Raw genomic sequence first — 11,707 nt, 5'->3', positions numbered from 1 at the left:
AAACGGAGGGCAAATGCCAAGCCCAAGCTCGCTGCGCCGCCCCACTGCTATCACCCGCAGCATAAATCCAACAAACACACACGCACCCGCCGCCGCACCGCCTCCTCCACGCTACCCCCTACGTCCAATACTTCCACGCGGCCGCGGCCACAACGGCCACGACGGCCACGAGCGCACCCGTGCGCCACGGGGGGCCCTCCCCGCGCGCGACGTCCTGCACGTAGCGATACACGCCGTCCCTAAACACCTGCTTGGCCTTGTCGCGCACGACGTCGCCGTGCGCCGGCACGAACCGGTCCCACTCCCACTCCTCGACGACGTGGCGGAGCTGCGGGAGCGCGTCGCGGCAGTCGCCCCACGCGAGGAGCTTGACGGTGAGCCCCCAGTCGAGCGGCCGCGTGGCGCGCGTGGCGACGACGTACCACCGCGCCGCGCGCGACATCTTGGCCCGCGCCCCCGCCGTCAGGTTGAACGCCAGGTCGGCCGCCACGAGCGTCCCGGATGCCCGGTGCAGCAGCACCACCTCCTGCAGCGCCCCGAACCCGCTCACCACCTTGACCGGCGTGTGCGCCGACACGGCGTCGCCCGCCGCCGCCCCCGCGGACAGCACCGTGCCCCAGTCGCGCTCCGGGAACCGCGCCGGTAGCCCCGGCGAGCTGTACAGCGTGGCTTGCGCGTGCGCGGCGACGAAGCGCTGCGCGTAGAGAGAGTGCATCGAGTTGGGCGCGATCACCGCTTTCACCGTGCCCAGCCCGGACAGGTCCACCACGGACGGGTCCAGGGGCGAGTACACTACTAGGTCGGTGGAGTGGGGCAGACGGATGACTGTCATCCGGAGCGGGAACACCACGCCGCGCATTATGGTGAGGGACGCTTCGACGGTGTACAGGTCCTCCGCAAGCTGCTCCGGCTCGTCGACCGCTGTGAGCTTGCCCCCGGGCGCGTTGCCTGTGTCTGACATGCTGCGCCGCCCTGTCTATTCAAGCTTCTGTGCGATGCTTGATGGGGACGAATGGTTTGCAATGACGCAGAGGTTGAAGACGGCGAGTAAGAAGATAGCCTTTTCTTTATTTCCAATGAGGTGAAACACTGGCAAAGCCTTTGCTTTGTAACAAGGGAAATGGTCTGGCATGACAGGTCCAAAAGGACGTACCGTTGGGTACCGCATCCCGGTTTCCTAATCTCTCTCGGTGTACAGTAAAGTAATCTTAGGGAATCACAACAACCTGCGTCCCGAGACGTCCCGAGACGCTCCTTGCGAAGTATCCCCGCCCCGCCCTTACTTACATGTACAGTACCTACTCCCACTCTCGCGACTCCTTTCCCCCGCCGCTGCGCGCGACGAGCGCGGCTACTTACTAACCTCATCTACCCGTTCTCCTGCAATTGCACTAAAGCAGGCAGGGGTGTGGGGTGTGACAAGCAACCTTAAAAATCACCGGTCAGGTGGAAAGGCCGAGCGTAGTCTCGAGTCATACAGTAGAATGTTCCAAGATGCGACCAGCCCCCTTCGACAGTAGAGGCGTCAAAGCTTTGCCATTTACGGTCTATACTCAGTCTGCATGCCGCATGTCATGCACTACAGCTGCGAGACCACAGTCGCATAGACATTAATCGGATAGACACCAGTCGGATAGACACCAGCCGGATGGACACTAGTCGGATAGACACTAGTCGGATAGACACTAGTCGGATAGACACTAGTCGGATAGACACTAGTCGGATAGACACTAGGATCTTATTATTATTACTATCTTATTTCCCCCTCCTTATTGACCATCCTTTTCAAATCCACTTCTGAGATGCCCAAAGTCCAACGCCGAGTTAGCACGAGCACGAATGAGCCAGTCTTCATCGCTTTGTAGCCGTGACCGCAGATAACCCTTGTCTCCGAGGCGCTCACATGCAAGGAGGCATGCGTACTTTAGTTGCCAGATTGTTGCCTCTTCGCCCACTTTGTGCAGAACTGGTATCGCCTCTGCCTTTCCTAGCTCAGCAAGAGCGACCACTGCTCCGGCTTGATGGTTGAAAAATCGCGGCGGCAACTTTTCTGCATTCTCCAGCAGCATGTCGTACGCTTCTGCGTGTTTCAACCATCCAAGCGTCTTGTACACGTGATATGCCCCAAAGTAATCAAAGTACCCCAAATCATTGTAAGACTTGACCACATCAGCCCCGACCTGCGAGGAGCCTGACTCCCGGTGGTCTTCGGCAAGGCATTTGGAAGCCATGTATGCAAAAATTGCATCGTTTTTGTACAGTTGTCGAATGTTGCGACTGGCATCCCTCGCTTTTCGCGTCTCCTTTTTCTGTCCAAGCAGGTCCAGATCTCCTGGATGGTCCCAAATCAATCTATCTACAAGCGCTGCTGTGTCCGCATCAAGAGAATCCTCCATTCCTCCATTTTCCTGCCTGCGCACATCCAAAAGTACCCGAACTGTGCGCGATCGCAGCACAAGCGAATTGGGACAAACGGCAACCTCACCCATGGCTGGCACATATTTGGAGACCGTGATGTCCTCAAGCGCCGCTCTTCGCACATTCAGGTCGTCACTTTTCAGAAAATCCACCACCCCTTCCATGCTCTGCGCCTCCGGTGACAACATAGCTACCGCTGTCATAGCAGCGCTTGATGCAGCCGCATCTAAACTGTCAACGAGCGCCTTAATCCGTTCTAAAGCCGGTGTGTACGACGCGCGCATCAGAGTCTGAATAATCACTCTCTTCTCGACCTTGTCATTGTCCAGCACCCCCATGACGTCCTGTAGGATGCTCGAATCATCTGCCACCCCAATCTCAGCAACTGCCCACACAGCCACTTCAACCATATAAGGGTCTCCGTCGTGTAGGCATTCAGAGAGCAACTTTTCAACCGGTTGCCGCCTGAACGCTCCCTTGTGTCTTCCGAGCGTCTCAACAGCCTTTCGTCGAGAGACGTAATCCTCAAGAAGATACTGGTCCATTTTTGTTTTGTCGAATTTCCTGACAAACCGAATGATAGCATCCGCTGCTTTCTCCGATGGGAAAAACTTGAGCCGTTCAGCCGCAATAAACCGGTCTTCACGAGCATCTAGGAAACCCAGGTCGGCTTCTAAAATTTGAATCGCCTTATCTTCATCCATGCCTGTGAAAAAGAGATCTCTCCCGGCATTTGTTGCAAAGGTATCTTCAGTGGACGTGTTGACGGCCTTTGCATTGGCAGGTTGGCCCTGTAGCCGTGCTGAGGGATTGATCCGGTGGTTCCATCGCGGGCGAAAAGGGCGATGCGTAGCACGCCTATCTGGATGACGGGGAAACAGAAAGAAACGGTCCCTATGTAAAGAGGGGGCGACAAACATGAGCATATTGGAATGAAGGAACACACGGCAGCCTCTCTGTTGTGTCTAAGGACTCCTAAGGACGTGGGTGGTGAGATTGCCGAGATTTTACGGGGTGGATGTGCAATTGAGATCAAGTTTCAAAAAAGGGATTGTTTTGGGAGATTGAGCACGATTTTATTTTGGCTACCCTTGGTAAAACCTGTAGATCCAGGGCGATCGCTTGCAGAATTAGATTCTATTTTTCGTTGAGTCGTCCATTGGCCGCATCGTGATTGCTCCGTTTGGAGCGGGGAGCATCGCACCGTCGTTGGCTTTGAATTGGCTACCTCACCAACCATTGAGTTAGGTGCGCATGCCTTGTTACTCTACTCTAACCCCCCGGTAACCCCCGGCAGCGACCGACTGAGACCAGTCTCGCCTTCATACCCCTTCAACCAATCCCGCCAACATCTCGTCCGTGCCCCGGATCCATGGATTATCCCGCGTTTGTGCCGTGTCCTATTCCGCTTCTCGCACATCACCTCCGGCGTCCGTGTTGCTCTACCGACGCAAGTCGACCCCAATGCAACGACAAGGTCAATCCTCAACTTCCCATCGCTGCCCGCATTCCAGCACCCTCAAGCCTTGCTAATATCACTCCATCGTCTGCTGCATTACCAAATCGCAAATGTGCCTTGCTTTGGCTTCGACTCGGCCACCTCCGCTTGGCTGACAACCTTGCAGTTCGTGCTGCTGCGTACTACGATGGTCCAGTGTTGCCAGTCGTCACAATTAAGCGCGGGGAAGTCTGCGAGGCAGTAATGGCAGCGGTTGCCTCCGTGGCGTCGAGATTTCAGGCCCTGGGGAGCGCAATTGTCCTGCGTATCGTGGATAACCACTGTCAGTCAGAAGGGAAAGCTGTGAGCGATGTGGCTGACATCGTGCGCACGAAACTGGCTTTCGTGAATGAATACCATGGGGTCAACGATCTTGATCTACAACCGTGCAGGCAAGCCGGATTGACGCTGCGGGTATGCTGCGATGAAATCCCCCACTACCTCTCCCGTGCACATGCGCCTGAGAGTTCGACGCTCTGCGAGGCGCCGAGATCATTTCCTCGTTTACCGCAAGTAGCACGGAAAATTGGGTTGCATTTGTCATGTAGTGGCAAGCCACGATGTGCTGAAACAGCAGCCAGAGTCAAACTTGCTCGAATACTGCATGCAGGGGGCCCTGGTAGGAACTCGGCCCCGTGGCTCCCTTACTTGCTTGGATCCTTGCATCAAGAGCTCCATACAGGATGTTTGTCGCGCCCTCGGGTCGTTTATGAACTCAGAAGGGTGTGCAACACGGGGGCTTCAGTCGGGACTGGTGCCCAAAATTCCATCAAGTCCTTCTTTAATCGATTCCGCAAGACGCCTGCAATCGCTTCCCTAAGCATTGCTGCTTTCGATGTCAACGGGGGTGATAGACGCGGTGTCGAATGGGATGAGGAAACAAAATCTTTTCGTCTGAAAGAGTGGGAGCACAAAGAACCTGAAAGACGAATGAACCCCAAGGAACGTTGGCATGAGTTTTGGCGTAGACGGCGCATGTTCTTCACGAGATCCTTTTTCCCTGACGACGTCACGCCCGACTACTATTCATTTACAGCATGGAGGTTCTCTCAGAGATGCGTCAGTGCCACAATCGGAGTATTTGGGACTTCGTCCTTGCTTTTCGCGTTGGGGATTCGATCAGGAAGAATTGGTCAAGCCGCCGTAATTTCATGGGTTTTGAAGGATGGGCTTGGACGGGTCGGAAAAATGCTTTGGGCAGGAAGTATGGGGAAGGACTTTGATGTCGACCCCAAGAGATGGCGCTTCAGGTCAGCGCTCCTCTATGCACTTGGAAATGGACTAGAGATTGTCACGCAGATATTCCCAGCTTCATTTCTAGTGTTTGCAACGCTTGCAAACAGTATGAAGCAAGTATCTATGCTAACATCTTCCGCGACTCGGAATGCAATGTACCGAAGCTTTGGCGGAGTTTCGCAGAACATCGCCAATATTACCGCGAAGGGAGAGGCCCAGATTGTGGTCGCAGATCTCATTGGCATGGCCTGTGGGATTCGCTTGAGCAAAGTCTTTGGAACATCAAAGGAAAAGGTGTTGGTTGCTTATCTCATTTTGACAGCTCTCGACATTTTCGGCATTTATATGGAACTGCGGCAAGTGGTGTTTAGGACTCTGAATGCTGAACGATCGAACATCCTCGTGAAGCGCTACGTGAGGAGTGGTGCTTTATTGGCTCCCTCTGATGTCTCACCTCAAGAGAGAATCTTCTTGAAACCTCACTACAAGTCAGAATTACGTCTTTCAAGTATTGCGAATGCGGCGGCGGATCCACAAGAATTGGACATGCTCCTGCATGTGTTTAGGAAGGAGCATTTCCTTGTGTCCGTGCCCAATCCAAATTCCGGGAACCAGTGTCGTATTGTACTCAGGAAGAATGCAAGCAACGAAGACGTCATGCGTGCAATTCTAATGACTGGATATGTGCGCAAAGCTTTGAACGGACGTACCAAGACCCATGCGATGACCCTTGACGAGCAAGAGAGTCTATTGCGTAGCTCTTGGCGGTCGGCACGGAAGAATTTCCCAGCGTTCCTGGAGAGCGCGAAACGGGCAGGATGGAGCACAGAAAATTTGCTGTTCGGGACAATGAAAAGGAGAGGGTATTGGGGGCATTAGCCGTTTCAAGCTCTCGGAACGGCTGTTCTGTCTTCTTGCAGAAGGCGATGTTTGTGACAAGAGTTGGCCGCGCATGAAAAAGTATTCCTGGAGTGACACGGCCGTACCAATAGTGCTACCAGAGGCGTAATGAGTATGCTGCACTAATCGACTAACAAGTAAATAGTATACAAGTGAATTATGTGACGTACTCTTTGAGAAACAAGAGGGAGAAGCACAGAGTAGTTTCATTTCGCTCACCCACTCTTCTCGCTCGGGAACAAGGAATCTGCCACGGGTATCTTGCTCGGGAACATTGCAGACTCAACTTCCTTACTGTATGAATTTAAGAAAATGGCCTACAGATATATCACACTACAGCCTAACTAATGGATCCAGTTAGTTGCTGAGTATTCCACATCCTCCCATAAACGCTTACGGGTTGGAGAAAGACGGAACTCCTATTTCTACGGGCTCACCAATACTACCATCTGTTAATGATGCCGAATGTCGTGGCACCATGAACATATTGAGCCCATTCTTCGTGTGAATAGTGGCTCCTGTTGTCATTTCCACATCTTTCGAGGGGTCAACCATGACAAAATCAAATTGCCGTATGACCATCGCCAGGGCAACGACTGACTCGAGCACTGCAAAATGATCACCGACACACTTCCGGCTTCCGCCGCCAAACGGCAAGAATGCGAAATCGGCGTTGACCTCATTCGGGTAAAGCGGAGTTCCCTCTTCGAGCCCCGAAGCTGGCTTGTAACCAGCCCAGCCTTCTACGCCTGGGTTTGATTTAGGCTTGAGCCATCGGTCCGGATCATAGATTTCCGGGTCATCCCAAAGGGCAGGGGATCGATGTAATGAATAAACATTTATGAATATATCTGAACCGCGCGGCAAGTTGGTTACTTCCGGTGAACCACCCTTCGGAAGAGTGGTATCTTCGAGGAGACGTCGAATAAGCACTGGAGGCGCAGGATACAATCGAAGCGTCTCGGCGATAATCCTCCGAATGTAAGGGAGTTTCGCGACGTCTTTGTAAGTTGGGAGTCGGTCACCAAGAACAGTTTCGATTTCCTCCCTTGCTTTTCTCATAATTTCGGGGTGCTTTGCCAATTCAGCAGTCGCCCAGGTCAGCACTGCAGCCGTCGTCTCGTGCCCGGCGATTAATAAAGTCATGAGGTCATCACGCAGCTGTTTGTTAGTGGTCTCCTCGCCCCGCAACTCAACAAGAAATCGTAACAAGGAAGGGTCAGCGACATTTTCATAGTCACGACTTTCGAGCTCGGAGAGGTCAGCCGCAGTTGCTTTTCTTTTTGCAGACTCGATGAGGACATTGAGAGTATCATTGATGAGATCCATGTCGCCGTAAAACCTGCGCAGTCTCGGCACAACTTTGCGAGCCCCTGGAATCTTCCAGTAAGGGACTGCCATCATTGACCTATGCTCGGTCTCTTTGAGACAGCGGTAAACAGCCTTGATGATGGGGCTTTCACTGTTAATACTGTCAAAATCAAAGTTGAAGACGGCCTTGCCGATGATATCTAGGGTGAGACTTGAATACTCTGTCTCCATGTCGACGGGTTCGTTTCCGCCCAAGTTATTTAGCTTTGTACAGAGATTATTCGCGCTGCTCGCAAACATAATGGTCATGTATTGGAGCCACTTGGAATGAAAGCCTGGTAAAATGGCCCTGCGACGAATCTTCCAAGTGTTGTAATCCGCAGGAATGAGTCCCTTCCCCATGACGTCCTCAAGAATCTCAGCCAGAATGCCCTTGTCGTATAAGATGCTATTCTCGCGGAGCACGCTTCTCGCAATAACCGGATCCTGGATGACGATGAAGACCTTTGGTCCGAAGGCAAGCTTATAGATGGGCCCGGTATCCAGAAAGGCGTTATGCAAGGCCAGGAAGAAGGGCTTGTCGCCCATGACAGCGTCAAGATCGCCCTGTGCGACGGGTGTGGCGTCGCGAGCGGGGCGGTTTCCGTATAAGACGAGGACGTTTTCAACCATGAGGGAGACGGAGTCCATGGCGGAGAGCGGCGGAGGCGTTTGCTGCGGCGGCTTGACGGAGCGCTTGGACACGGCGACGACAGGCATTGGGTGTTGCGGCGGCTGTGTCGATGTGAAGCGCACAGATGACGCACGGCGGGCAAGGAGCGGGCGCGCAGCAAAAGTGGAGTACGGGATGAAGGCCATGGCGGATGCGCGGGTTTGTTGAGATGGTGGTACGGTGTAAGCAAGTTGGGTTCACAGCTGACCAGAGAGGCAGAGGATGTAGGCAGACAAAGCAAGGGGTGGGGCCGTGCGGGGATGTAACGCAGCAATGTCGGAACGGCCGATACGCACACTAGATACAATTACGGTGAGCGAGCACGGAGATGCGGCAGGACTGGCCGCTGAGTTGAAGTACGAAGAGGCAGACCGGCGGGAGGTCAACATGGACGTGCAGGCGGAGAGAGTTAAAGTGCAAAGGGGATGGAAGGGCAAGGCGTGGCGGTCGGGGGAAGAGGTGGCGGCCTTGGACGGTGACCACAACGGAGGGGGGAGTGGTGCGGGAAGCGTGCACCGGCCGGGGGATTGAGCTCGTGGCCGCACAGATAGGGGAGGCGGAATGACTGGCCAGTCAGATCCTTCGCACAGTGCTGCTCTACACGGCGCACGCGCACGGGAGCTCCCATTGGATCGTGATGCCGTTTCGGCCGCACATCCGGATCCGCACCACGCGGGTTCCGATCCCGGCCCGGCTTCAGATTACCTAACCTCCTTCCCGCCAAAATGATACTCCAGCACCGCATGCCAAAGCATTCCATGCATCCGCAAGTCGGCTGCACCCATCTCTGATCTGATCTGTCTGACCCCGACATTCCTTTCTCCCTTCTCAACTGCGCACATCCCACCTCCCCCTGCCATCAATGGAGCTCGTGATCACCGACAGCGGCTCGATCCGTGCCCTCTCGCGCATGATCCACTGCGTCTCCAAGATCGGCGAGCACGTGCAGCTCTCGTGGCAGTCCCCGTCCACCCTCTCGTTCCGCTCCATCAACCCCTCGTGCTCGACCTATGCCCACTTCCGCTGCCTCGCCCCTTTCCTCTCGTCCTTCACGCCCCCGACATCGGGCCTCTCCTTCAAGCTGCCCTGCCGCGCCCTGCTCCCGCTCTTCCGCTACTCCCAGTCCATCGTCTCGCTCCGCATCACCACGGCGGACAACTGCGTCGTCTTCGCCCTGCACACCCGGAACGCTCTCGTCAAGACCTTCCGCGTGCCGCTCTCCGACGGCCGCATCGGCGTCACCGCCTTCGATAAGCGCACCGTCACTTGCACCCTCGCCACCCGCGCCTCCCTCTTCATAGACGTCCTCGCCAATTTCCATGCGCGCCTCGATGAGATTACCTTCTCTCCGTCCCCGCATTCCGTCCGCGTCGCCTCATTCGTCGACGATGTCTCCAACCCTGCAAACGTCATCCTTCGCACGGAGATGACCCTCGCTGCCAAAGAGTTTGACAGCTACACGTATGCCAAGTCGCATCCCCTCTCGCTCACCATTTTCTGCAAATACTTTCGCGCCGCCCTCGACTTTTGCGAGCCGTTCGACGCCCCATTGCGCATGTGGTATGAAAAGAGTGGGCACCCCGTGCTGTTCGAGCTCAGCGTCACGGGCACCTCGGCGCAAGTACTCTTCGATGCACAGTTTATTTTTGCGTCTAGACACGCCGAGGATGACGAACACCAACTGTCACAGGCAAATCCCTCCGAGACGTCCTCAGGTACCGCCAGGAGGCCTAAACCGCGCACGCAACTGCAGCAGATGCACAAGAGCGACCCAACGCCTGATAGCAAATTGCTGCGCGCACACACGGATTCACTGCAGCAGCCGTCACAACCATACTACACAATCAGTGAGAGTAGGCGAGATAACATCCAGCCATCCTCTATGCGTCCGAGGGCTGACGCTGCGCATACCAGCGACTTACCAGACACTCAACAGCCTCTGCAGGCACAGCATTCACTCCCGATGAGGAACAAATCAGTTTTCGATCAACAAGACGACCTCGATGACAATGAAGATGATGACGATGCCGACTTCGTCGAAGGCACGCCCCCTCCCTAAATGTGGTGCTTTCGCTCCTTTACAATAAGCGCATGTCTGGCAAGGTCGTGCCATGGCAAAAGAAAAAATGCCATCGACCTGCTACCGCTTCTTCTTCTTTCTCTTCTTTTTTGCGAGTGCCTCCGTGGCGCTTGCTACTCGACGTTCCCAATCATCGTCTTGCACCTTGCAGAGCTCGGGGTTCTGGGCTACAAACTCGCATCCGTCCTCCAGCCTAAATTCCCATCCAACACCCCTTTTCCTATCCGCCACTTCCTTCAAAATCGCTTCGATGCTACTTTCACTGATCATGACGGTTTCCCCAAGCGCCTGCATCGCTGATTGCTCCGAGACTATTCGACTGGTCCGAAACAGATTCAAAACTAGCACCCGAGATGCATCATATCTTTCGGCGATGGCCCTTTGCTTAGCAAGCCCCTTCTTACGGCCCTTCTTCGCAGCCCAGCACCCACGAAGGCAAAATGCACCCAGTCTAATGGCATGAAGGACTTCCGCAGCTTGCGCCTGTTTCCCGAGAAGCTCGCAGATCTCTCTATAGCTTACAATGCGGGCGTGAATGAGAACATGAGCAACAGCGGCCTCAATCGGTAGTCTTCGCAAGGCTTTCGCAGACAGAGGCTCGTTGCTATTGTTCGCTTTTGCAACAAGACCAAGTTGAACATGTCTCGTATGGGTGCAAAATAGATCTGTATAAGTGGTCTCCACATCATACATGGCTTCTTCTTTCACGACGCTAGCAATGGACGATAGTGAAGCATTGAAAAGAAATTCACGCTGATGTTTTGCTTCCACATGACCATGCGGGACAAACTCCAACGGCACCCATGCCTCGCCCTCTTCTTGCTGGCGCAATGTAGCATGCGAGCTCTTTCGCCGCTCGGCCGCCCGCTCTGTCTCGCGTCTTCGAAAGCTGACTTGAAGCGGCGCAACATCGCCGTCGTCCTGCTTCTGCGACTGGATATGAAGACCACGCGCCTTGTCGCGAGCTGCCTTCTCTTCAGCCCTGTGTTTGGCCACGGACGCGTCATAGACGTCGAGGTAGTCAAACGTCGGACGCAATTGGATCACGGAGCGCAACGGTACAATGGTAAAACAGGCCCTATTATCATCGGTACTCTCCGGTGGGATGTACGAAGCGACAGCATAATTTGAGTCAGGCGCAGAGCGATTGGGCCTCGAACGTAGCACTTGCTCTTCGCCAATGTTCTTCTCATCAGCAAGTTCCTGGGCCATGTCAAAGGATTTCGTACATCCCCCTGTTGCGGTGATTTCATCAGGATCTGGGTTGTCTGGCAGGACGGCCAGCTTAACTTCTACGCGACCGTGTTTAGGACGCACATTTACTCCTGTTACTCTGCGATCCTTACCGATGCCAACCATGGCATTGCGCAAAGGATATTGCAAGACGTGCAGTTCACAGGAGTCTTTCGGCTGGGAGAGAAAGATGTCCACCTCGCCGACGACTTGGTCCTCTTCGTCGTCATGGTGAGGAAAGCTCATGGTCTTGGAGGCCACCGGGAGTGGCTGATATTATTCGCATGAGTTGAGTGGATTTAAAAGAGCCATTTACGAA

At 54.5% G+C, this 11,707-nt stretch overlaps 6 protein-coding genes; 2 read left to right on the top strand and 4 right to left on the bottom strand.

Moving 5' to 3' along the window:
* Nucleotides 1-63, bottom strand: part of CHC_T00003451001 (hypothetical protein) — a 3,049-nt gene extending 2,986 nt beyond the window's left edge. The window contains exon 1 of the mRNA XM_005715162.1: nucleotides 1-63. This exon is cut by the window's left edge and continues 2,886 nt beyond it. Coding sequence (XP_005715219.1) covers nucleotides 1-63 — 63 coding nt within the window.
* A 1,706-nt stretch (nucleotides 64-1,769) lies between these two features.
* Nucleotides 1,770-3,122, bottom strand: CHC_T00003450001 (hypothetical protein). Its single transcript, XM_005715161.1, has one exon. It carries the CDS (start codon nucleotides 3,120-3,122, stop codon nucleotides 1,770-1,772), a length of 1,353 nt encoding a protein of 450 aa, XP_005715218.1.
* Nucleotides 3,123-3,790: 668 nt separating this feature from the next.
* On the top strand, nucleotides 3,791-6,031 carry CHC_T00003449001 (hypothetical protein). The gene has a single exon (XM_005715160.1). The coding sequence runs from the start codon at nucleotides 3,791-3,793 to the stop codon at nucleotides 6,029-6,031; it is 2,241 nt and encodes a 746-aa protein (XP_005715217.1).
* Nucleotides 6,032-6,333: 302 nt separating this feature from the next.
* Nucleotides 6,334-8,221, bottom strand: CHC_T00009187001 (cytochrome P450 family 97G-CYP97G1). XM_005715159.1 is given in 2 exon segments: nucleotides 6,334-6,445; nucleotides 6,446-8,221. 1 exon segment carries the CDS (start codon nucleotides 8,219-8,221, stop codon nucleotides 6,446-6,448), a length of 1,776 nt encoding a protein of 591 aa, XP_005715216.1. The 3' UTR covers nucleotides 6,334-6,445.
* A 1,317-nt stretch (nucleotides 8,222-9,538) lies between these two features.
* Nucleotides 9,539-10,042, top strand: CHC_T00003448001 (hypothetical protein). The gene has a single exon (XM_005715158.1). The coding sequence runs from the start codon at nucleotides 9,539-9,541 to the stop codon at nucleotides 10,040-10,042; it is 504 nt and encodes a 167-aa protein (XP_005715215.1).
* A 173-nt stretch (nucleotides 10,043-10,215) lies between these two features.
* CHC_T00003447001 (hypothetical protein) lies at nucleotides 10,216-11,634 on the bottom strand. Its single transcript, XM_005715157.1, has one exon. The coding sequence runs from the start codon at nucleotides 11,632-11,634 to the stop codon at nucleotides 10,216-10,218; it is 1,419 nt and encodes a 472-aa protein (XP_005715214.1).
* Nucleotides 11,635-11,707: the final 73 nt, after the last annotated feature.

This window comes from Chondrus crispus, genomic scaffold (genome assembly GCF_000350225.1).
Source record: "Chondrus crispus Stackhouse genomic scaffold, scaffold_19, whole genome shotgun sequence".
In the NCBI taxonomy this organism is placed as follows: domain Eukaryota; phylum Rhodophyta; class Florideophyceae; order Gigartinales; family Gigartinaceae; genus Chondrus; species Chondrus crispus.
This window is presented reverse-complemented; position numbering and strand designations above follow the sequence as displayed.

Bases quoted from the DNA above. Each gene is read 5' to 3' on its own strand.
- CHC_T00009187001 (XM_005715159.1), bottom strand. From the start codon at position 8,221: ATGGCCTTCATCCCGTACTCCACTTTTGCTGCGCGCCCGCTCCTTGCC.
- CHC_T00003448001 (XM_005715158.1), top strand. From the start codon at position 9,539: ATGCCAAGTCGCATCCCCTCTCGCTCACCATTTTCTGCAAATACTTTC.
- CHC_T00003449001 (XM_005715160.1), top strand. From the start codon at position 3,791: ATGGATTATCCCGCGTTTGTGCCGTGTCCTATTCCGCTTCTCGCACAT.
- CHC_T00003450001 (XM_005715161.1), bottom strand. From the start codon at position 3,122: ATGGATGAAGATAAGGCGATTCAAATTTTAGAAGCCGACCTGGGTTTC.
- CHC_T00003447001 (XM_005715157.1), bottom strand. From the start codon at position 11,634: ATGAGCTTTCCTCACCATGACGACGAAGAGGACCAAGTCGTCGGCGAG.